The sequence below is a fragment of the Trichomycterus rosablanca genome, chromosome 1 (genome assembly GCF_030014385.1).
Source record: "Trichomycterus rosablanca isolate fTriRos1 chromosome 1, fTriRos1.hap1, whole genome shotgun sequence".
Classification (NCBI taxonomy): Eukaryota; Metazoa; Chordata; class Actinopteri; order Siluriformes; family Trichomycteridae; genus Trichomycterus; species Trichomycterus rosablanca.
In genome coordinates, this window is record NC_085988.1 from 25,226,779 (window position 1) to 25,253,182 (window position 26,404).

The following is a 26,404-nucleotide window of genomic DNA, read 5'->3' on the forward strand; positions in this document are numbered from 1 at the left end:
TGTTGACATACTGTTTTTTGCTTAACTTGCTTAACTTAATTGCAAAAATATCTGTCACATACAAGTAGTACTGAAGTCATCATTCTTTATGGCATCGTTCTTTATGGCAGCACCTTTAAAAAGTTACTGAAGGAAACAGCTGAATTAGTTTGGATTCCTGAGTTTTAAAACAGCTAGCTTCAGCATTTTTTACCAAACCCACTGACTGCACATTTAACAAGCAGTAACTTATCAAACATTTCATCAGCGAAGTGAACACACAGAGACACGCAATTAGATGTACGTGGGAGAGGTTATTTATGTGGAGGAGGAAGGGTTTAATAAGTGGATGTGCTATAGCGCTGTCAGCTGAAGACTGTTCTGCTCTGTAGGGATTTTATCATTAAGGCAAAGTGGGTTCATTCTTCCAGTACAACAAATACAGTCCTGTGGGAGACGTACAAACAAACACATACTAAAAGATAACAAACTGTGCATCAAAATCACAAAATATCATTAAAAGCACCAGGTTATACTAATTTTCACATTTAAATTCACATTTTCTACATCCAACAGCAATTCTGCCTTCTGAGTTTTTCAGCCATTGACCTTAGAAGGAAGAATAATTTGTGTTGAACACGTGGAGCCAATACAATAATATTACTTCCTAAAGCAATGTGTATAACCAACCTGATTATAAATCATTTTATAAAAATGTAACAAACTAGTTTATAGTCAGACTGCTCTAGTGGAATATGTAACTCTTTTACTTTTTTATTACGTATGTTAAAGTATTCTAGCTTGATACAGTTTGGCAATGAACAAAGCTTGGTGTAGATTTAGGTTTCTGTTTAGTACATTTATGAAGACTAAAATGCAGTAGAACAAATTGCTAACTAAACCACTACTTTGGCTATTTTTCCAGTGGATGTGAATGGTGCATGTCCATATATAGTAAATTCACAAAGCGTTAAGGAGCCTTGATTTTTTTGCACAATTTATTGTGTTGTGGTTTGATTTTGAATCAATATACAGTACTTGCCATCATTCTACACATAATCACTTATAATGATGAACTGAAAACGTGTGGCTTGCTTCAAAGTCATGCTATTGTTGTTTTGGCTGTATGCTTAGGGTCACTGTCATGTTGAAAGGTAAACCATTGAGCCAGTTAGAGTTTGTGAGGGCTTCCTTTAAGAATGTTCCTGTATTTGTCTGCATTCATTATCTCTGTCCCTGGCATCAATGTGGAGTATTAAGGTTTTACCACATACTGATTACTACACTCCAAGTTCAGTATCTTTCATCTTGCCACTCTTATATAAAAACCTGGTTTATAGAGTGCTGTAAAGATAATTGGTTTTCCCATTTCTGCATGGGACTTTAGAATGATTTGCACTTATTTTTTCCCTCACTAATCAAGGCTCTTGATTTTTGAATTAACAATTTGTCCAACTTTTACAAGGAAGGTAAACGTTTGTGCCAATTTGTAATTATTAAAACCACCATGGCCTTGAAAATACTTAAATATACTTACATATTGTTTTATATAATTGCCCTAATATATGCCTTGCCACATTTTGATTAAAGATACTTCCAGACAGTCCCTTTATCTTCATGGTTTTGTCCTGGCAATGCATTTGTGTGTCTGTTTAATCAATAAAAGTTGTTACAAGTGGACGCCAACTGAGTTGTAAACACATCTCAAGAATAAATTAAGCAAACAGGATGCATCTGACCACAATTTGGAGTGCAACAGCAAATAGCTTAAGTACCTTTGTGAATAAGAGATTGCAGTTGATTTTTCAGAGAATTCTAAAAAATATTTTTTTAACTTCATCATTGTGGGTGTTGAGTGTAGATCGATGGGTAAAAAGTGCAATTATTTTTATTCAAAAATCAATTCCACAAAAGAGGTCTGAGGCATTTTTGAATCTGCTGAACATCACTGAAGCCTTTTCTGTTTTTCATTTATAATGATGTATCTTGACTATAACTCTTTGAGATCTGCACACATAGTACTTAAATGGGTTAGTTAGTCTCTTTGCAAAGCATCTTGAGGTAAAACTTTGATGTTTTGCTTTATTTTGTGCCTAAAGGTGCAATGTAATGTTTTATATGAAAAATGGAAAGCTTTATAAAAACTTTATAGAACAACAAATAGCTTTTACTGAACAGATCACATGTCAAGAAAGCCAGAAAAACAGAAAAGCCAAAAAACTGCACAATTAAGCAGAGAGTACTACAGAGAGTACTTAGAGTACTTAGCACTTCTGTAAGTCGCTCTGGATAAGAGCGTCTGCTAAATGCAGAAAATGTAAATGTACTACCCTTACTCAAATGCTTGCAGAATTGCTGTAGTCCAGTGGTTTATCACAAATTAGCTAGAGTTGCAGGTAAAAAGCTTCAAAACATACAAGTAAAGCAATTATTTTTTATTTTTATCTAGGTTTGACCCTGGCATGATCATGTATGTGAGATGACTAACTTAATTTACATTTTTGTAAATGTTTTGTATCAATAGGCAACAAATTTTTAAATATAGCTCATGTGGTTGGAAAGACGATTCTGCCTCTATAGAAAGAGGGGCAGCACTCTTAAGAGAGCAGGCACTCTAACACTATTTATTTAGTTATCCTATTCATCCAATTTGCCAGCACATCTACACTGACTAGGCATAACATTATGACCACTGACAGGTGAAGTAAATAACACTAATTATCTCTTCATCACGGCACCTGTTAATGGGTGGGATATATTAGGCAGCAAGTGAACATGTTGTCCTCAAAGTTCATGTGTTAAAAGCAGGAAAAATGGGCAAGCATAAAGATTTAAGCGAGTTAGACGAGGGCCAAATTGTAATGGCTAGACGACTGGGTCAGAGCATCTCCAAAACTGCAGCTCTTGTGGGGTGTTCCTGGTCTGCAGGGGTCAGTATCTATCAAAAGTGGTCCAAGGAAGGAACGGTGGTAAACCGGCGACAGGGTCATGGGTGGCCAAGGCTCATTGATGCACGTGGGGAGTGAAGGCTGGCCTGTATGGTCCGATCCAACAAATTGCTGAAGAAGTTAATGCTGGTTCTGATAGAAATGTGTCAGAATACTCAGTGCATCGCAGTTTGTTGCGTATAGGGCTGCAAAAGGGGGACCAACACAATATTAGGAAGGTGGTCATAATGTTATGCCTAATCGGTATATACTTGAATGGTCTTTTACCCTTCAAATACTGTATACACACACAGGCTGATTTTTCAACTCCTCACCTTTAAATCCATGGACCCACCAACAGAGTTTCAAATTAGCATACCTAGAACACTATAGATGATACATACTGTAGATGTGTGATAAAGACACCCAAAATACAATTTAAAGGTTACAACCTGATTTGAGTTTGGCAGAGAATAAAACTAAAACTAAATTGTGGTTCAAATTGTATCGTTCTTAAATTTATCCTTGATTAATGACTATTAGATGGCAAATGTAATACAATCATTTTACAATTAGAAATCATGTTACAGTCAAATCCAAAAATAAATAAAAGAGAAAATATAAAGAAACCAATCAAAGTAGACAGACAGTGGAAAGGTAGGCTCTTGTCATAAGAAACATGATAGTGATCGATGAGTTTACTGCTTTTAGCTAACATGAATGAATGATTGTGTGAGCCAGTGTGTTCACTAGCTGTGATTAATGTTTCATGTTGCACTGCTGTACAAACAGGCTGTAACGGCTGTCTTGATGACTAGATGAAATATGTCTCACTTTTTTCCTCACTGCTTTAAACATTCTTTATAACATGGCTAGAGAACTTTTTTTCAATATTTAAAATGATGCATCAGCTGGAAATATCAGTCCTTCATACACTGTGCATTCATAATTCAGTGCACAGCTAATGCCTAGTTCACACTACACGATTTTTGCCCTGATTTTTCGCTTACCGACTGGTCACCGCTAGATGTGGTAGCTCAGGAAAAACTCGGCGATCGAAACTCGGCTCTCAATCGCTATGTGTGAACTGCATGTTGAATATCTGGATCAGTCAGTTGCGACTGGCAATAAGTGCGGTGAGGGGGATAATATAGTTTCTATCAGAATATATCGGCATACACAGGCTTTACAATATTTGTGAACTTATCATCCTTGCCATACCATAATACCAACACTGCATTTCAAAAATATTTTTATAAAATATATATTTATAAATAAAATATTTACTAACCTCCAACTCGCTACAGAACAGAACAATCCCTGCTGGTCGCGTTGCCAAATCCACTCTGATTTATTTATTTTTCTCTTTGCTTTTACGCTGCACATCAGCGGACAAACAACTTTGATCACTCGCTACTTGTTTTTTGGACGTGGTATCACTTAACCCCTCGTCACTTCTCGCGTTTGTTTTCATGACAAAACGTAGTTTGGGAGACCAGAGAAGCCCGCCTGCGATTCCAGTTGGTGATAGATCGTGCAGTGTGAAACCCCCTATCGCCGATCAGTCGTGTAGTGTGAAATCTAACTGATTATAGTGGGTGACTTTTGGGTGAAACAGTGGTGCATCTGGAGATGGAAATGTCTAGAAATAATTACATAAAGCTAATAGCATGTACAGACCTTAGAAAGTGCAGGGCTGGAGATTTATAAAAATGGCATTTGCTCAATGTACTATAGGCGGCCAGATCTAAATTGTGACATTTGGGCACAAGCCACTTAATGACAAAAATGCTGCCAGCCCAAATTAATTTTAAGAATTTGCCTCAATGATCATACAGAAAAATACATTATTAATGCAGTCAGGTTAAATGGAGACACTGAATTGCCCTATAGGTAAATGGGTGTATGTGTGTGTGCGCCCATTAAAAAGCTGGGATAGGCTCCAGCACCCCAGCAACCAACCCCCCATAGTGAGTGGAACTATACATACTGTAGACATACTCTATATAGCCAAATATACATACATATCTTTTTGGACATCTTATTTTAAAACTTAATAATATGGAGTTATACCACCCCCTCCGCCACACACACACCTCTTTGCAGCTGTAACTGCCTTTGCTAGGAATGCCTTTTTGTAGGATTTTGAATTGTGTCTGTGGGAATGTTTGTGTATTTACAAATCCAATACCTGCACATGTTGGAAGATTTAAAAAAGAAATATGGTTAAACAAGAAACTGTGATTTGTTACACCTTACAACTTTTTTAACTGACAGAAATACAAATGAAAGATATCCAATGTATCTTGTTAATATAAATATATTTAGAATTTGATGCCTGAAACGCACTCAAAAAGGTTGAGACAGAGGCATGTTTACTACTGTGTGAGATCACCTATTTATTAATAACACTTTATAATTATTTGGGAACTGAGTATACTCACTGTTAAATTCTTGCAAGTGGAATTTTTGTCCACTCTTGCTTTATTCAACACTTCAGCTGCTGCACAGCTGCTCCACAGTCTGTGGGTGCCGTTAATAATGCTGTATACATTTTTAATAGCAGACAGATCTGTACTGCAGTAAGGACAGTTAAGGACTGAGCCATGGACTTTCTGGGAAAAGACATTACTTGGATGGCAGCATACAGTATGTCTCTCTAAAATCCCATTATATGGCTCAGCATCAATTCTTTAAACATAACTGTGAACTTGTTTGACTGCAGCATGCGTTTCCACTTTTTTTTTTACTCTGTCTGGGTTTGGGCTCAGAGAATGTGATGTTTCTGCAATTATCTGATACATTTCTTTATCTTAGCATAACAGTTTCAGGTTGCATTTCTTGATGCAGTGGTGGACTATGTTAAGTGACAATTGTTTCTATATTTATTACAGTAGCATGACAGTTTGTTATGCAATGCCATCTGAGGGTTTGAAGGTTATGCATATTCAATAGTGGTCTCCAGCTTTGCCCAACATGGACTGACATTTTTCCAGATTTGCTGAATCTATTCACACTGTTTTGCATAGTAGATGGTGAAAAACTACACTATGTACAATCTCTGGGTGAGCAATATTCTTTTTGAACTGACTGACATTTCATAAACTTTGGAAAAAAGTGGTGAGCCATGACCCATCTTTGCTTGCAATGACTGAGACTTAACGGATCCTCCTTTTATACCCAATCATGATTTCCTTACCTGTTTTTTTTACTTTTTGCTTTTGTGCAAACTATTCCGAGTGTGTTTGCAGGCATCAAATTCATAGGTCTGCTTATGGTTGCTTGTTTAACACGTTTGTCTTAAAATTAAAAAAGCCGAACAGTATGGATAAAAAAAGCTCAACTTATAAAGGTCAACTTGAAAAGCTTAATGGCTAGATACATTAAATCATCTTTGAAATTGCTCAAACTGGCGCCCAGGTGGCGCAGCGGGATATTCCGCAAGCACACCAGTGCCGAGATTCTGAACTCCTTGGTTCGAAACTTGGCATTGTCACAGTTTGGCGCCATCTAGCTGGCATGATTGGCAGTGCCTGCAGCAGACATGGTTCTGCTTGGGGTGGGATGACCGGACTATGTGGGTGGGGTCTTCAAACGCTGTGTAAGGACCCTAATTGGCAGATAGAGAGGCGCCTGTGCAAAAAGGGTTCCGCTAAGGGCTGCGCGCAGGTCGAAGGAGGTGTGAGCAGCAATATACCCACCTCGACTGCAATCAGGGATCCCCCAGCAGCGGAAGACAAATTGACTATGCTAAATTGGGAGAAAAATGGGAGAAAATGCATAAATAAAAAATAAAAAACTGCTTAAACATGTAAATTTGCCTGCGTGGTAAAAATATACTGAATCATGCTGACTGTCTCTAAAATAGCATGTATGATTTCATTTATAGAGTGTTGATGGTTATTTATTCAAGATGTAATTACATGTATTTGTATTTGTTTTGCTCTCTCTCTCTCTCTCTCTCTCTCTCTCTCTCTCTCTCTCTCTCTCTCTCTCTCTCTCTCCCACTCTCTCTGTAGTGTCGAGCATGATTTTCGTCTGCAAGAGGGTCGTTTCCAAAGCGTCCTTGAGGCACTTGATATGGACTGTGATGTTCCTTTCATCTGTAAACTTGATCCATCACGCCCCCAAACCAAAAACCGCATCAAAAAACTGCGCACGAAGTGTTTCTGGTGGCTGTAGCCCAGAGCCATGAACGCTTAGGAAATTATTCCCATGAGCATTGCTAATACAGCCATGACAATTTTAAATGGATGAGTCTAACTGGTTGCCAAGAAACAGCTCTATGAGCTTATGGCATTTTGATGTGAACTATTGCAATTTGAATTGTAATTGTATGGAATAACACCAGCACTATCGTGACACATATATCAGACACATCTGTAGAATGTAGCACTTTATGATAATAAAACAACTGTCAATATTTAACTCACTGGCCAAGACAATGACCCACCAAGTTTCTCTTTGCAGATTTTAAAACTTTAGGTAAGTTTATTTTTTAATGGAATCAGGAACACTTTCTGGTAGAAACACTTGATGAGGAACCCATTGGACATGTCAGGAACCCAAGAGCTGGAGACTGCCCTTCAAAATGACAGAATGCCAACCCTACTGAGGTCCACTGTAAGAATATATTATCACACCATTCTCTAACTGCAGTATAAATGTAAAAAATATAAATACAATAAATAAATAATTAAATAAATGAATGTGATTCTTTTTACATTTACTTTGACTTGTTAATGCAGACAGTACAAACCAAAGACATTTCATGTTTTGTCTGATCAGTTTTATTTTATTTGTTAATCTACATCCATTCCTGCATTTCATGCCTGCAACACATTCCAAAAAGTTGAGATGGTAAAGCATTTACTACTTTCTAATGTTGCTATTTCTTCTCACAACACTTAAAAAGCTTTTTGGCACCAAGGATACCAGTCGATAAAGTGTTTTAGATGTTATTGTGTCCCATTCATCCATGGTAAGTCCATCCTACCATATAAGTGAATACATTTATGACTTCTGTGCAAAGGAGTCAAAGGTTTTCATATAGTTGTTCTTAATTTCTGGTTTATTTTTGGTTTTTGAAAATATGCATATATGCTGGGTCAGAATTACACAAACAGCAACCTAATTTTTTTAAATGGGTGTTGTAGAAAAATACAAGATTAAAGTTGTAGAAATTACTTTGTGGTATGACCTTCCAATTCCTTGTTAGTGCTTAGTGACATTATAGTAAGGCAGAAGTCAGGAAATGTGTCATAACAATAAGAATATAGGTTAATAATAAGTAAAAATGATTACTGAACTTACAGAGGATCGCTTTCAGTTAGCCAAAAAGGGTTTGTGAGCAAGTAAAAAAGCAAATGAATGAATGAATAAATACACTGATCAGCCATAACATTAAAACCACCTCCTTGTTTCTACACTCACTGTCCATTTTATCAGCTCCACTTACCATATATACCATATAGAAGCACTTTGTAGTTCTACAATTACTGACTGTAAAATTAATTCACATAAAATCACCCATGAAAGGCAGTAGAATTAGCAATAGAGAACCAGCATGATACCAGCCATAAAGAATTATATAGGGAAGAGTTTAGATACATGAAAACAGGATATGTGACCTGTGTTGAAGAGCAGAAAATGAACATCTACTTAGCATCATTCTGTTCTTTAAAAATAAATAAGATTTGTATTTTCATGATTAAGTCTGAACTTTAAATGTTATTGACTAACATTAATATAATTTTATGTTGACATAATTTTTAATTAATTTATACATATTTTTACACATGTACATGAAATTTACATTATGCAGGGAATAAAAGACAATGATGTTTACTGTTAGTTCATACAAATTAATTATAATAGATTAAAACCTACAAATATGTGTTTTCTATATTTGTCACATTATTATTATTATTATTATTATTATTATTATTATTATTATCATTATTATTATTTTGTTATTATTAATAATAGTATTGTTAATATTAATAGTAGCAGAAGTAGTAGTAATAGAGGTAGTAGTAGTAGTAGTAATTATACAAACAATAATATAGATTAAGGGCAGTAATATATGACAAATACAACAAACCTACAACAGATTAACCTGACAGACAGAGCGCTTTGCTCTTGCTTATAGTTATCCATTTTTACGACGTGCTGCAACTGCACCATGGTCTTGTGTCTATCATATAATTTGCAGGCTTTACTAATCGAAACAGCAGGGGTTACAACCCTTATATGTACAAAAACCCATTAGGAACAAAAAACCCTAACAGTGCAAAGTGCTTTTCTGTTCACTGCACTTTTTCTTACTGCAATGCAGCACAAGCAAGTGTATTCATTTAGATAGATGTGCACACGTGCACACACACAAATGACGAAACCAAACAGAAAACTGTATAAAACCTGTTTCAGGAAAATAGATTTTGACAAATGTCAAGTATTTGTTTTTATTGCATCTTACAGATTCGCCAGACTTTTTTGATGAGTGTGTATTTACTGAGCAGTAAACAAACAATTCTATGGTTGTTATATTGTGGACTCTTAACTCTTAGGTTATTAGCATGAGACGTAGAGTTTGTTGGAATAAAAATTAAATATTAATGGACAGAATGAACACTGCATTCTTAGCATTAACAAGGACAGAATGTTCTTTTTGTAAAGCACCAGCTTGACTAATTTCAATGCACACAAAAACTCTTTAGTGTTTATTAATCTCCTCATTGTGAAAAAAATCCACTTGCAATTTGTTAGTTACTGACCAAGGGCGTTTTCACACCAGTAATTTATATGCTCTGGTCCAGATCTGTTGGTGAGTTGGTTAAATTTAAGCATTTTCTGCTTGGTTCAGTTTCCTTTCACACAAATAAAAATCCAAGTGCAACAAAATGAATCATAACAAACCAGTTGATAACATTCACTCTGCTTATAGATCAGATTTGTTTGAGGAGAGAGCAAGTAAGTAAATAGAGATCCTGTGTTTTGGACTACTGCATATGGCATTTGTTTATAGCTGTGGTAATTATCTGAGCAATATACAAAGGCTAATGTACATTCGTGGAATGCCAAAGTCAATTTGAGGGCACGTCCTGAAAATGTTGCACTGCTTCAGACATGCTGCCTTGAAATGATTGAGCAGAAGTAGGGAGCTCAGCCTGAGAATGTACAATGACATGTTAGTTGTGTCGGCTCAAGGTCGGACCGCATTCTTACCACAAATAAAGCACTCCAGAGTTCATTTGGGACCAAACCAAAATCACTGTTTCTCAGGAGTCTTGGTCTGCCTGATTTGGTCCACTCCCAGATCAAATTACTGTGTTTACACCTACCCAAACAAATCACACTAAGGGGGAAAATAAACCTGAGTACGATTTAACCAGACTAACATTACAAGTCAGTAAGTGCTTTGCATCTAAAGAAAAATACATCTATGTATACAAATATATCTAAATAAAAAAAAAATACATGTATTTTGTTAAAACAAAACATATAATGCACATATACATATATAAAAGTAAACACTGTGCATATATTACAATTTGTTACCACAGTTTATTTTCTCATGGAAACAATTTGGTACTTTGTACCTGCAAGTTATAAACATATTTTCATGGCCTCTCCAGGGTTCTGAATAAGTATGAATTGCACATTACACAGTCAAGAGATTGGAATTGCAAGGTATTCACATTAGCTGTGCTTAGAGGTTTGTTATAGTTTCACAATGTGACATCATTAGTGTGAAATGGATGCACACACACATACACACACACTTCTTTAAATATATCTATATCTCTGTATTTTGTAAGCTGCTATTTCAACAGGCTTATGTACATTGCCCACAATTCTCCCTGCCCCTTTAGCTGTGGTGACAGCTGTTTGTAACTGCTATATTTGAGATGATATAAATAAATATGTATTTTTTATGCAGCAATTGTTTTCAGTTTGCTAATGGTCTGAGTATGTATCTGTAATTTGTTACGTTTTTGTAATTGTGTGGATGTGAATGGCATGAGCTGTCAAAGCTTTTCAACATTGACAGTGGGTTGATGATGTTCACTATTTTCAGCTACCATATCGACTGCTTGGTAAAACCGATTAAACATTTTTTAACTTTTTACACAATGTGTCTAAAACATTATAATCTTCTATAACAAACGTTTGTGGCAGAGTGATTCCAGTTTATGGAAACTGATATCAGAGGATATATTTAGTTATGTATTTTAAAAGTTATGTAAGTGTTGGGCTGTAACCAGTATGGTAGGAAAACAGCACTAATGTACTTACTTCTAATGCTGAGTTTTCTTTTAACTAAATCACACCATTTACAAAACAGCAAGTAAAAAGTGCTAAAGACTACCTGCTTGAAGACTTGAAATATCTCAAGCAAAACACAATAGTACCGAGTGGTGAATTAAATTTGCTTTAAAGTGGTGTGTTAATTTGCTTACTTTTGTGCAGTGGTAGCCTAGTGGGTAGAGCTTTGGGTTCTGGGTTCTGCCATGCTGCCACTGTTGGGCCCTTAAGCAAGGCCCTTAAGCAAGGCCCTTAACCCTTTCTGATCCAGGGGCACTGTACAATGGCTGACCATGCACTCTGACCCCAGCTTCCAAAAATGAGCTGGGATATGTGAAAAAGAATTCTGTTGTACTTTAAACCTGTTTGTGCATTCTATTCTATAAACGTTATAATAATTTCCACTATAGTATATACACCGACAAGGCATAACATTATGACCACCAACATGTGAAGTGAATAACACTGATTATCTCTTCATCACGGCACCTGTTAGTGGGTGGGATATATTAGGCAGCAAGTGAACATTTTATCCTCAAAGTTGATGTGTTAGAAGCAGGAAAAATGGGCAAGCGTAAGGATTTAAGTGAGTTTGATAAGGGCCAAAATGTGATGGCTAGATGACTGGGTCAGAGTATCTCCAAAACTGCAGCTCTTGTGGGGTGTTCCCAGTCAGTATATATCGAAAGTGGTACAAGGAAGGAACAGTGGTAAACCCGGCAACAGGGTCATGGGCAGTCAAGGCTCATGGATGCACGTGGGCTCAAATTGCTAATAAGTTAATGTTGGTTCTGATAGAAAGGTGTCAGAATCAATCCAATCTAGCATCTGTGGAATGTGCTTGTCAAACGAGTCCGATCCATGGAGGCCCCACCTCGCATCTTACAGGAGTTAAAGGATCTGCTGCTAACATTTTGGTGCCAGACACAACAGCACACCTTCAGGGGTCTAGTGGAGTCCATGCATCGACGGGTCAGGGCTGCTTTGGCAGCGAAAGGGGGACCAACACAATATTAGGAAGGTGGTCATAATGATATGCATTATCAGTGTACACTATATGTCAAATCATGTGGACGCCCATCCTAATTATTAAATACATTATTATGCTAACAAGCAGATCAAATTAATTAAATTAATTATAATAATATGCTTCCAAATTAGTTGCAACAGTTTGACCACAAGTATGGCCCGTTCTTGTTCAAAAACACACATACAATTACAAAATAAAACTATGCAGTGAAAGCTCTAGCTGGTGCATGCATAAGTTTAATGTTAAAGTTATTGACAAGCTTCAGTATCATTAAAAACCTAACCAGACAAAAGATCAGACACATCCAGAAAACAGTAAAAATAACTAAATTCTCAGCATACCATCAGATGTTGGAATTTTTCTAAAGAGAAGCGTTTGATCTGCAGTGATCAGTTAAATTGTCCTGACCTATATGAAAGGTTACCTGACATACTGTCATCTCCACCTCTAAGGACATAACATTTTAAACTAACCCTTTATTGGCACTCAAAAAGCTAGTTATAAGCCAGAGTTCTAACAGAAGCGACTTATCTGATCTATGAGTCTACAGAGAACAGCAAATTCAGCATGAGCTTTGAGTTTTCAAAGCCTCACAACAATAAAAAAAAAGCTATACTGTAAACTGGCAAATCATTAATAAACGGTGGCATAAGCAAGGAGAAAATTGCCAATAGTACTTACAATAAGGGCATGTTCTCGACCCATGGTGATCACGGTGCGGTTTATCGTCCTCAGGAGTGATGTTACAATTTTCTGAATGTGCTTAAATGTGTCTCCCTGAAACCATACAGGAAAACAAAACAACAAAGGGAATTCATTACATTTAAAAAAGCTAAATATGTGTCATAACTTGGATTTGCACCTATTTCAAACGTTAGGTAGTAAAATCATCCCTAACATAAACAATATCATAAAAAATTATGAGTTCTCATATGGATAGTTGCTCATATTTTAAGATAATAAAGTTGGGTTTATAGGTTTTGAAGAAATCAGCTGTTAGCCTTTACCTTTCCAGATTAATTACTGTCTTGCAATGGGAAAGTTAAGCTAAACAGTGGAAAATGGCAACGTCCAAAACAGGGAGAAATTGGTTTGAGAGGCACCAGTAACAAAGGCCATTTGCTGTTCCGGTATAGATGTATCCCCTATACATCAAGGCATGGCTCATAAAGAAAGGGTTTGACTACCCTACCTTGGGTGGGTCGCAGTCTAAAATAAATGGGTCACAGAGAAAAATAATAATAATTACATCAACAAATTTTAACAGGCACAAACACGAAATAAACATGTACATGACTGCCCGCTTGTGAAGGCTTTACGTTACTTCTTGTTAACCACAGTAGGATCAGATTGCCACTATTTTTATTATGTATTTATTTTTTATTTATTTATTTATTAGGACTTTTACACACTTTGGTTACATTCAAACAGTAACCAAACGGTAGTTACTCGTTACACAAGATTAATCAGTTTACAAGTTTAATGTCAAAAACAGTCATGGTCCGCTCAGGTGGCGCAGCGGTAAAAACACATGCTAGCGCACCAGAGATGGGATTTCAAATACATCGTATCAAATCTCAGCTCTGCCATCCGGCTGGGCTGAGCGGCCACATGAACAATGATTGGACTGTTGTTCATATAGGGGTGGGGTATTAAGCCAGATAGGGACTCCTCGTAACTGATGCACTATGACTTCTGATGGCTGACTGATGGCGCCTGCACAGGGGTGGGGAAAGAGTGCGGATCAGGGTGTGTCTCTCCATACACAAGGTTGATTCGCATATATGCACTCACCTAGTGTGGGTGACAAAATGCATAGGGCTGCTGCCCATATGTCGGAGGGGGCGTGGGTTAGCTTCGTTCTCCTCAAATCACAGCAGGGATCAGTAAAAAAAAATGTAAAAGAAAAACAGTCATGGTCAATTTTGTATTTCCAGTTTACCTTACTTGCATGTCTTTGGACTGTGGGAGGTAACCATAACTCCCAAAAGGAACCCACGCAGACACAGGGAGAACATGCAAATTCCACACAGAAAGGACCCGGACCGCCCCACCTGGGGATCAAACCCAGGACCTTCTTGCTGTGAGGCGACAGTGCTACCCACTAAGCCATCATGCTGTTCCTATTTTTATTAATTAAGCATATTTTGTTTTGTGTTTCATTTTGATGCATTGCTTGTGTTGCTTGAGTCATGGTAAAATCATGGACAAAATGTGTAGAGGAACTCCAGTGCCCTACCCAGTACCCAGTCCTCAACCCTACTAAAAAACATGAAATGATGATGGCCAGTGATGAAAAAGAAAATCAATTACAAGCCATCCTTGATTCTGGACACTACAAATGCCTTTGGACAAATATTAGGTATCCTAGTTATGGTATTGATATTTAGGGACTGTGGTAGCCTAGTGGGTAGGACTTTGGGCTATCAACTGAAAGATTGAGAGTTTGAATCCCAGCAATGCCATGCAGCCACTGTTGGGCCCTTGAGTTAGGCCCTTAACCCTCTCTGCTCCAGGGGCGCCATACAATAGCTGCGCTCTGACCCCAGCTTCCTAACAAGCTGGGATATGCAAATAAATAATTTTGTATTACTGTACAACTGTATGTGTATATATGAAAAATAAAGCCATTCCTATGATATATGACACATTAAAATGATCCACCTAATACATTTATAAGACTTGGCCACCCATAGATGAAAGGGCTCATGCATTACCATAGCATGTGTATGCGATTAGATAGCAGCACTAGCAAGATTAAAAGTGGCAAATGCTTTAGTCCAAGAGGCAGTACCTATAAGCCTTCAAGCTCCAATATTGGACGCTGTCATGCATTGGGTAGTATCAGCTAGCAGATGGAAATAGGTAATGACTACAATTTAAAGAAAATAGCGTACAAAAAGACACAATTGCCAGTGTTGCATCTGTTCAGTTTAATTTAATTCTGTATGGATGTGCCAGGGGGTGCGATTGAGTTTCAGGCATGCAGGACATTAGAAGTGTCCTATTCAGACTGAGGAAAATATTTTACTCTGTGCAGATATAAACAGTAAATTACAATTGAGCCCTCAAGCTTGGGAACCAAACTACCACACTCACACGGCCATTCATAAACAGTGTAATAAACAGTACATAAACAGTGTTCTGTTGCTGATGGCAGGTAGGAAAACAAAGCTTTCTGCAGAAAATTAACTATTATACAGTGTATCACAAAAGTGAGTACACCCCTCACATTTCTGCAAATATTTTATTATATCTTTTCATGGGACAACACTATAGACATGAAACTTGGATATAACTTAAGAGTAGTCAGTGTACAACTTGTATAGCAGTGTAGATTTACTGTCTTCTGAAAATAACTCAACACACAGCCATTAATGTCTAAATAGCTGGCAACATAAGTGAGTACACCCCACAGTAAACATGTCCAAATTGTGCCCAAATGTGTCGTTGTCCCTCCCTGGTGTCATGTGTCAAGGTTCCAGGTGTAAATGGGGATCAGGGCTGTTAAATTTGGTGTTTTGGGTACAATTCTCTCATACTGGCCACTGGATATTCAACATGGCACCTCATGGCAAAGAACTCTCTGAGGATGTGAGAAATAGAATTGTTGCTCTCCACAAAGATGGCCTGGGCTATAAGAAGATTGCTAAAACCCTGAAACTGAGCTACAGCATGGTGGCCAAGGTCATACAGCGGTTTTCCAGGACAGGTTCCACTCGAAACAGGCTTCGCCAGGGTCGACCAAAGAAGTTGAGTCCACGTGTTCGGCGTCATATCCAGAGGTTGGCTTTAAAAAATAGACACATGAGTGCTGCCAGCATTGCTGCAGAGGTTGAAGACGTGGGAGGTCAGCCTGTCAGTGCTCAGACCATACGCCGCACACTGCATCAACTCGGTCTGCATGGTCGTCATCCCAGAAGGAAGCTGACGCACAAGAAAGCCCGCAAACAGTTTGCTGAAGACAAGCAGTCCAAGAACATGGATTACTGGAATGCCCTGTGGTCTGACGAGACCAAGATAAACTTGTTTGGCTCAGATGGTGTCCAGCATGTGTGGCGGCGCCCTGGTGAGAAGTACCAAGACAACTGTATCTTGCCTACAGTCAAGCATGGTGGTGGTAGCATCATGGTTTTGGGCTGCATGAGTGTTGCTGGCACTGGGGAGCTGCAGTTCATTGAGGGAAACATGAATTCCAACATGTACTGTGACATTCTGAAACAGAGCATGATCCCCTCCCTTCGAAAACTGGGCCTCATGGCAGTTTTCCAACAGGATAACGACCCCAAACACCTCCAAGATGACAACCGCCTTGCTGAGGAAGCTGAAGGTAAAGGTGATGGACTAAACCCAATTGAGCACCTGTGGCGCATCCTCAAGTGGAAGGTGGAGGAGTTCAAGGTGTCTAACATCCACCAGCTCCGTGATGTCATCATGGAGGAGTGGAAGAGGATTCCAGTAGCAACCTGTGCAGCTCTGGTGAATTCCATGCCCAGGAGGGTTAAGGCAGTGCTGGATAATAATGGTGGTCACACAAAATATTGACACTTTGGGCACAATTTGGACATGTTCACTGTGGGGTGTACTCACTTATGTTGCCAGCCATTTAGACATTAATGGCTGTGTGTTGAGTTATTTTTAGAAGACAGTAAATCTACACTGCTATACAAGTTGTACACTGACTACTCTAAGTTATATCCAAGTCTCATTTCTATAGTGTTGTCCCATGAAAAGATATAATAAAATATTTGCAGAAATGTGAGGGGTGTACTCACTTTTGTGATACACTGTATATATATATATATATATATATACCAATTACGCATAACATTATGACCACCTCCTTGTTTCCACACTCACTGTCCATTTTATCAGCTACACTTACAGTATAGAAGCACTTTGTAGTTCTACAATTACTGAGTGTAGTACATCTGTTTCTCTGCATGCTTTGTTAGCCTCCTTTCATGCTGTTCTTCAATGGTCAGGACTCTCCCAGGACCACCTGAGAGTAGGTATTATTTGGGTGGTGGATCATTCTCAGCACTGCAGTGACACTGGCATGGTGGTAGTGTGTTAGTGTGTGTTGTGCTGGTATGAGTGGATAAGACTGATGGAGTTTTTAAACACCTCACTGTCACTACTGGACTATGAACAGTCCACCAACCAAAAATATTCAGCCAACAGTGCCCCATGGGCAGCGTCCTGTGACCACTGATGAAGGTCTAGAAGACGACCAACTCAAACAGCAGCAATAGACGAGCGATCGTCTCTGACTTTACATTTACAAGGTGGACCAACTAGGTAGGAGTTTCTAATAGAGTGGACAGTAAGTGGACACAGTATTTAAAAACTCCAGCAGCACTGCTGTGTCTGATCCACTCATACCCAACACACACCAACACACAAAAACTATGTCATTGTCACATTGGCATGAAGCTGGTAAGGTGGATGCCACATAGCAACACTGGTTCTTGGAATTTGAATTTAAACCTTGTTTGGTCAATATTATACTGGAACTTTTGCATGTTCGGGACTTGAGTTGGGTACTTGAGGCAGCTTTGGGCTACCATTCAAAAGGTTGCGAGTTCAAATCCCAGCTTTGCCATTCAGCCACTGTTGGGCCCTTGAGCAAGGTCCTTAACCCTCTCTGCTCCAGGGGCATCATACAGTGGCTGACCCTGCGCTCTAACTCCAGCTTCCAAACAAGCACAGTACACGTGTATATGTATATATGGCAAATAAAGGCATTCTATTCTATTCTAAATTTCCACTGGGTGTGATTGGAGACTTTTTCAACTTCTGGAGGGGTGTGATAGGGTGGTTTGAGTTTTAGGCAAGCAGGTAACTAGTTGTATATGATTTTCATAATACTGGCTGAAAACTGTGGAAGGGCACTTTGGAAAGCAGTGGATATAAACCAGATCTGGCCTAGTTTCAAATGCTAGATAATAAATTATGTAAGACATTAAAAAGCACTATCCAACATGTAGACTGTGTTTCGACATTGAGAAATTCAGTTTACATCTTATGTACTGTTACACTATTTGGCCAAATACTCCTTCTAATTGTAAAATTAATATGATTTAACCATGTTATTGTAAACAGAAATAAAAAACAATAACTATGTTTCATTTGGTCAGGGTCACTGTGGATCAGATTATTCAGAATAATTGTACAGTAATACAATAACACATCACAGAAATCTATTGCGGGGAAAAATCATAATAATAGAACATGGATTTTATGCTTCCAACTTTGTGACAGCAGTTTATAGTTTTAAAATATTATGTCTAGTGTCACTCAGGTGGCACAGCAGTAAAACACACTAGCACACCAGAGCTGGGATTTCGAATACATCGTATCTAATCTCAGCTCTGCCATCTGGCTGGGCTGGGAGGCCACATGAACAATGATTGGCTGTTGTTCAGGATGGGATGAGCCGGACCAGGGTTCCTCATAACTGGTGCAATTACGACCTGTGGCGCCTGCACAGAGTTGGGAATAATGCTGATCAGGGTGTGGCTCTCCATGCACAAGGCTGATCCGCATATGAACTCGCCTCCTGCAGGTAAAAAGAGGCAGTCGGTACTACTTACGTGTCGGAGGGGGTGTGTGTCAGTTGCGAAGCTCCTCAGTCAGCAGTGGAGGGTTAATCAGTAGAGGTGAAGCGTAACGCAATCAGGGTAATTGGATTGAAAAAAGATGTCTAACAAGTGGGTTCAGGCATTTTTAAGAAATTACTTTGAAATGATCTCTACTGACACATGCAAAGACTATTTTAGGGCATATTTAAAGAGGTACAGCGTTCCAGATAGTCAGTGACAATAGGCTACAAAGTGGCACACTTTTGTTGGTTGTTAAAGGTCAGTTAAATGTATTATAAGCTGGCTGGTGAAATGTGACATCTGGTTATAATAGTTCTTCACTGAAACACCAACACAGCACCCATAAACAGATCTATAATTTTATTTTCTTTAAACTGGGATGCTCAAAAGGTTACAATTAAGTCCTCAATAAGACTATCATTACTAAGGCATGCATAATGAGCAAAGAAGAATAAAAAGAGTATGAGTGTGTAACTATGTTTGCATCTGTTTGTATGTGTATGCGTGTGGTGTGCATTTGTAGGAGAGTAGAAATCTGTTCTGCATTTTAAAACATCCTTTCTTCTATTCTCCTGTGGCTCCCCCACATAATTTTTCTGCACTAATTTCTTTCAGATAAAATCATTGACTGCTCTGGAGAACTGTTTGTTTTCTCTTTCAATAGTAAGAAAGAAAGTGAACCTCAGCATTAGTGAGTAAATACTCCTGCAAAGCTTCACTCTGAGATGAGTATTATGATACACTGCATCATCCACGTCCTAGACAATCCCACACTTTATATGCTAAAATGTGCTCCTAGAATCTAGCACTCACATTTGCAGCCAGACACATTAGCCTTGCCTCTGGCACTTCACGCTTCTGCTTTCAACAATAGCTTTTGCCAAATCAAAACCTGTTTGGACCAGATCTAACACATCATTGTGCTGTAGATGACGTTTAATACATTTAAGTTTTAGAATTCAGAAGGCTTGTTAATATGCACCTCCTGTGGTCAAATCTTGTCAAAAACCTCCAGGGCATCAAAAAGAAAAAAAAAATCTGTCTGTCTAAATATCACAGTCTATAATACACATTATAAAACTGAAACAACTGCAGGACAGATGTAGCTGGCACAACCCTGCAACCACTCCTACAAGAGCAAATGTCACTGCTAATGATACACTATACATGGAGAAAAACATGCAAATCAACATCACATTTGTCTGTGCTGGTTAAACATCCTGTTGTAGTATAACAATATAGTATTTATATGGAGTTGTTTTCCCTTTTGAATCATTGAATTTTTGAACACTATTATTATTATTATTTAGCGGCATCTGATTTCCACATTTTGGACGCTCAAAGAAGCTTTAAGGGGAGAAAGATTTTCATGTGATGATGATGTGAAAGCAGCAGTGGCTACAGGCTCAACCAAAACTTTTTTGGATGAATGCTGATGGCATTAAAAAGTTGGTATGATGCTGGGAAAAATGCATCGGAAGGTGACGATGTAGAAAACTGATGTCATTTGTTTTTGAAATTCTTAATCAGTAGAGTTGAAACAGTGTGAAAGAACCTTCGTATCATAGAACTTAAAGCTGCATTTAGCTATGCTGGCCTACTTCAAATTCTGCCCTACTTCAAAAGAAGAATAATAACAATTTGGCTTACAGGTGTCTTTAAGATTTAATAAGCACATGTACTGTTTGTTAGAAACTTTCTAATTATTTGTACTGTATTGTTAACTTTAATTAGATGTGCTACATATATAAACTTGCTTTGCCTTGCCTAGCTTCATCTAATGTAATCTAATAAAAATTAGCTAATGATGATTTAACTATTAAAATAGAATGTAGTGCTTAAGCTAGTGAAACTAACCAAAGTAACAGACGTTACTAACACACCAACTAAAAAAGCATTACCGTGACCTGTGTTAGTTCTGTTAAAGAAAAAAAAGGCATTTAAAAAAAATTATTTTGAAATGACCTCTACTGACAGATGCAAAGACTATTTTAGGGCATATTTAAAGAGGTACAGAGTTCCAGATAGTCAGTGACAATAGGCTACAAAGTGGGACACTTTTGTTGGTATTATTATTACTATTATTATTATAGACCTTGCTTCAAACTTTAAGAATTGTCACTTTGAAACAGAAAAAAAGACATTTCCAAACTACTGACCCAAGGTTCAAAGGCTTTTCAGTGTCTTCTGCAACATTATAAAGTCCATTTACCTTTTTTGTTAATTTATTTAATTTATTAGACAATATTAGTTTTCCTATTGCTCAGGTGTTCAGACTTTGTACCTGATACAGTATTTAATGCTTTCTTTAGCAGTAGCCTTTTATTAGGAATTTTAAAAAATGGTTACTATCCATTCATGCATTCATTTATTAATTAATTCATTCATTATTGTAATCATTTATTAATGTATTCATTAATTCATTCAAAAACCTCCAGGGCATCAAAAAGAAAAAAAAAACATGTGTCTGTCTAAATATCACAGTTTACACATTATAAAACTGAAACAACTGGAGGACAGATGTAGCTGGCACAACCTTGCAACCACTCCTACAAGTGCATATGCCAAAGCTAATGATGCACTATGCATGGCCAAAAACATGCAAATCAACATCACATTTGTCTGTGCATGTTGAATATCCTGTTTAAAACCATATAGTATTTATATGGAGTTTGTTCCCCTTTTGATTCAGCTGACCACAGCTGAGAGAATTATAATTCCTTAAGTCTTTAATGAAGGTTCACATTAAGTGTCTTCTGCAACATTATAAAGTCCCTTTACTTTTTTTGTTTAATTTATTAGACAATATTAGTTGCTCAGGGGTTTCACACTGTGTGCTCGATACAGTAATTTATGCTTCCTTTAGCAGTAGCATTTTATTAAGAATAAAAAAAAATGGTTACTATCCATTCTTTCATTCATTATTGGATTCATTCATTCATTTATTTAATTATTAATTTATTAATTTATTCATCTATTTATTCATTCATTGTCAGTTTTGCCACAGCTTTATCCTTGTCAGGAATGGAGCTCCACACAGAAAGGTTGCCTGACCAGGGTATCAAACCTGGGCCAGTATAGGCACAGATGACCGGCAGTGCTAGATCTTTTAATTGGCACTTTAAGCATAGTCTCTGTGCTTCATTAAGCGATAATACGCTGCAGCTTATTGCTGGCTTCTTTGCTAACCTGCTCTTTCTGTTTATTTGAGGTTGACTTGTTTTGGCCCAGCTTTTTCCATTGGTGCTTATGTCTGCATTTTTTCATCTTTTAATGGGTGGCACAGCACCCTTTTAGGCTACAGCCCTTTTATTAAGAATTAAAAAAATGGTTACTATCCATTCATCCATTCATTACTGTATTCATTCATTCAATCAATTTATTCAACCATTTATTTATTCACTGTCAGTTTACCACAGCTTTATCCTGGTCAGGAATGGAACTCCACACAGAAAGGCTGCCCAACCAGGGTATCAAACCTGGGCCAGTATAAGGCACAGATGACTGGCAGTGCCAGTTCTTCTAATTGGCACTTCAAGCACAGTCTCTGGGCCTCATTAAGCGATAATACGCTGCAGCTTATTGCTGGCTTCTTTGCTAACCTGCTCTTTCTGTTTCTTTGATGTCATCATGTTGGACTTGTTTTGGCCCAGCTTTTTCCATTGGTGGTTATGTCTGCATTTTTAAAATCTTTTTGTATGGGTGGCACAGCACCCTTTTAGGTTATGGTCCTTTTGTTAAGAATAAAACAAAATGGTTACTATCCATTTATTCATTACTATATTCATTCATTCAATCAATTTATTCATCCATTTATTCATTCACTGTCAGTTTTGGTGGTTATGTATGCTTTTTTAAATTTTTTTAATGGGTGGCACAGCACCCTTTTAGGCCATAGTCCTTTCATTAGGGATTAAAAAATGGTTACTATCCATTCATTTATTTATTCATTACTGTATTCATTCATTCAATCAATGTATTCATCCACTGTCAGTTTTACCACAGCTACAGTATATCCTGGTCAGGGATGGTGCTCCTCATGGAAAAACTGCTCAATCAGGGAATCAAACCTAGGCCCTTTTTGCTGTGAGGCAACAGTGCTATACTGTGCACCACTGTGCCACACCATTATGGTTATTATTATTAATATTATTATTATTGTTAGTAATAGAAGTAGTTATTCAATCTTATCCCACAAAGTTGAATCAGTTCATCTGGACACAAGGCTTGGTGTGGAGTCACTTGGATAAGTGATGAAACGTACCTACATACCAAGCCATTTGTCCAGATAAACTAATTACACTCTGTGGGATTGTGTACCTGCATGCATCAAGAAAATTACTCTGCATGCATCAAATGCATCAAGAAAAGCTCTGTATCATGATTTTAATAGTTTCATTTTAAAAATAGCATTTGTTTTGAATAAAACTACTAGAGTAATAAAAATACTTAACAGATCTGGTGAGCATTGATTTAGAGGACATGCTGTATAAGTGAAATCTCTCATCTGCATTGCATTCTTCTTTCTCACATTGAAATTACATAAAGCATTTCTGTTAAACTGAGAAGTGTGCTCTTTAAAAGCAGATTTTCTACACCATATGGCTTAAATACAGTGGATTCAGAAAGTTTTTAGCCCACTAGACTTGCCATTTTGACCCTTTAATCTACACTTAATAACTCATTTTAAACAGTAAAACATGCCATATTGTTTAAAAATGTAATTATTATAAAATATATGTATTTACAAATGTACTTACATCGATCAGCCATAACATTAAAACCCCCTCCTTGTTTCTACACTCACTGTCCATTTTATCAGCTCCACTTACCATATAGAAGCACTTTGTAGTTCTACAATTACTGACTGTAGTCCATCTGTTTCTCTACATACTGTTTTAGCCTGCTTTCACCCCATTCTTCAATGGTCAGGACCCCCACAGGACCACTACAGAGCAGGTATTATTTGGTAGGTGGATCATTCTCAGCACTGCATTGACACTGACATGGTGGTGGTGTGTTAGTGTGTGTTGTGCTGGTATGGGTGGATAAGACACAGCAGTGCTGATGGAGTTTTTAAACACCTCACTGTCACTGCTGGACTGAGAACAGTCCACCAACCAAAAATATCCAGCCAACAGCACTCCATGGGCAGCGTCCTGTGACCACTGATGAAGGTCTAGAAGAACTCAAACAGCAGCAATAGATGAGCGATCATCTCTGACTTTACATCTACAAGGTGGACCAACTAGGTAGCAGTGTCTAATATATAGAGAAATATATCAACTACAGTCAGTAATTGTAGAACTATAAAGTGCTCCTATATGGTAAGTGGAGCTTATAAAATGGACAGTTTGCTGTGGCACTTCCATTTGTGGTCAGGTGCATCATATTATCCTTGAAATGTGTCTAAAAATTCATTAAAGTTCACCTGCTTTGCATGGATATACAGTAGTTTGGAAGAGCACACATCTGGGTCTGTAAGGTCCTGCAATTTACACTGCATTGTCAAGTCTAAACCAAGCCATAAAGACCAAGGCACTGTCAGTGAATCTCTGTGATTAATGTGGTAAGGCATAGATCAGGGTAAGGAAATAAAACAATATTTTAAGCTTCGAGTGTTCCCAGGATCACAGTTCCCTTAATAGTTTTTACCTAGAAAAGGCTCAGTGATAGCTCAGTGGTTAAGGTACTGGGCTCGTAAACAGAAGGTTGCCGGTTCAAGCCCCCCCACCACCAAGTTGCCACTGTTGGGTCCCTGAGCAAGGCCCTTAACCCTCAATTGCTCATTGTGTAAGTCGCTTTGGATAAAAGCGTCTGCTAAATGCTGAAAATGTAAATGTAAAAGGCTTTGCACAACCTTAAACCATTCTACCATTCATGTAGGAAAGAAGGCATTAGTTATAGAAGTAAAACAGTCACATAAAAAAGCTCCAAAAGTCCAGAACATAGATTGGAGAACTTGTTGCATGGATAATTATATCTGCAGCACTCATAAATCAGGTCTGACAGTGTAAGACAGAAGCCACTCTTGAGTAAAAAGCATTTGACAGCCTGTAAATGACTCTGCAAACATGAGGAAAATGATTCACTGGTCTGATGAGACAAGAAATTGCAAACAAACACTATTTCATCAGATACAATCCCAGTCCTCACTGCAAAAGCTTTACATCATAAAAGCATGGACTTGAAGCTTGTTAGTAAAGACATAGAGAAAAACCTGCATCCCTCTCATACCCTGTATCATTTATTCAATGATTTTTTTTCAAACATTTAATTTCCACAATAACATTAGAACTTATACAATTAGAACTTTCTGCATTCCTACCACAGATGTAAGACTAAATCAGTTAAATCACTGAGTCCCCTAATCCCAGGCATTTTAGCTGTTCAACTGATATTAAAACGTGCAAAATGTAATATATGAAATTTAAATATTCGCATATTCTCAAGAGTAGTTAACTAGCTTGCTGGCTTTTCACAAAATATACTATGTTTAGACAGTTAAACTGTAGTGCATACATTATGATGCACTATCCACAAAGTTGAATCAGTTCATCTGGACACAAGTTTGTTGTAGAGATACGTTTCATCACTCAATCCGAATGACTTCTTCAGTCTGATTTGTGTACCTGTGTGTCCGAATTTGTGTACTTGTGTCCGAATGACTTCTTCAGTCTGATTTGTGTACCTGGATTTGTACTGGATTGTGTACCGGATTTGTGTACCTGGATTATTGAGCATGCATCAACAGATATGATGCACTATCATTGTAAATACTGAGTCTGCCTGCCTACAGTGTATGTATATTTATATACACCGATGAGGCATAACATTATGACCATCTTCCTAATATTGTGTTGGTCCCCCTTTTGCTGCCAAAACAGCCCTCACCCGTCGAGACATGGACTTCACTAGGGTGTGCTGTGGTATCTGGCACCAAGATTTTAGCAGCAGATCCTTTAATTCCTGTAAGTTGCAAGGTGGGGCCTCTATGGATCGGACTTGTTTGTCCAGCACATTCCACAGATGCTTGATTGGATTGAGATCTGGGGAATTTGGAGGCCAAGTCAACACCTCCTCAAACCATTCCTGAACCATTTTTGCTTTGTGGCAGGGCGCATTATCCAGCTAAAAGAGGCCACAGCCATCAGAGAATACTGTTTCCATGATGGGGTGTACATGGTCTGCAACAATGCTTAGGTAGGTGGTACTACAGTAGCTCGTCTGTTGGATCGGACCATCAATGTTGCAACAATGAGCCTTGGCCGCCCATGACCCTGTCGCCAGTTTACCACTGTTCCTTCCTTGGACCACTTTTGATAGATACTGAACACCCCACAAGAACTGCAGTTTTGGAGATGCTTTGACCCAGTTGTCTATCTATCACAATTTGGCCACAATTTAAAAGAGGGAGGATGAGAGAAAGAAAAAGAAAGAGAACATAAGTTTTAAGAAGAAGGGAACAGAAGTGTTCCCTTTTAAAAAGTCTCTTTTGATGCCTGTTTTATTCGGAATTCGAAATAAAATTGAAAAAGGACTGAGGAAGAGAAGTG

General features: G+C 37.9%; 1 protein-coding gene across 1 annotated transcript in view; it reads right to left on the reverse strand.

Moving 5' to 3' along the window:
• The window catches only part of LOC134309206 (dedicator of cytokinesis protein 2), a 235,737-nt gene that overhangs the window by 116,615 nt on the left and 92,718 nt on the right, over window positions 1-26,404 (reverse strand). The window contains exon 26 of the mRNA XM_062990847.1: window positions 12,925-13,020. Within this exon, the coding sequence (XP_062846917.1) occupies window positions 12,925-13,020 (96 nt within the window). The remainder of the gene's footprint in view (window positions 1-12,924; window positions 13,021-26,404) is intronic.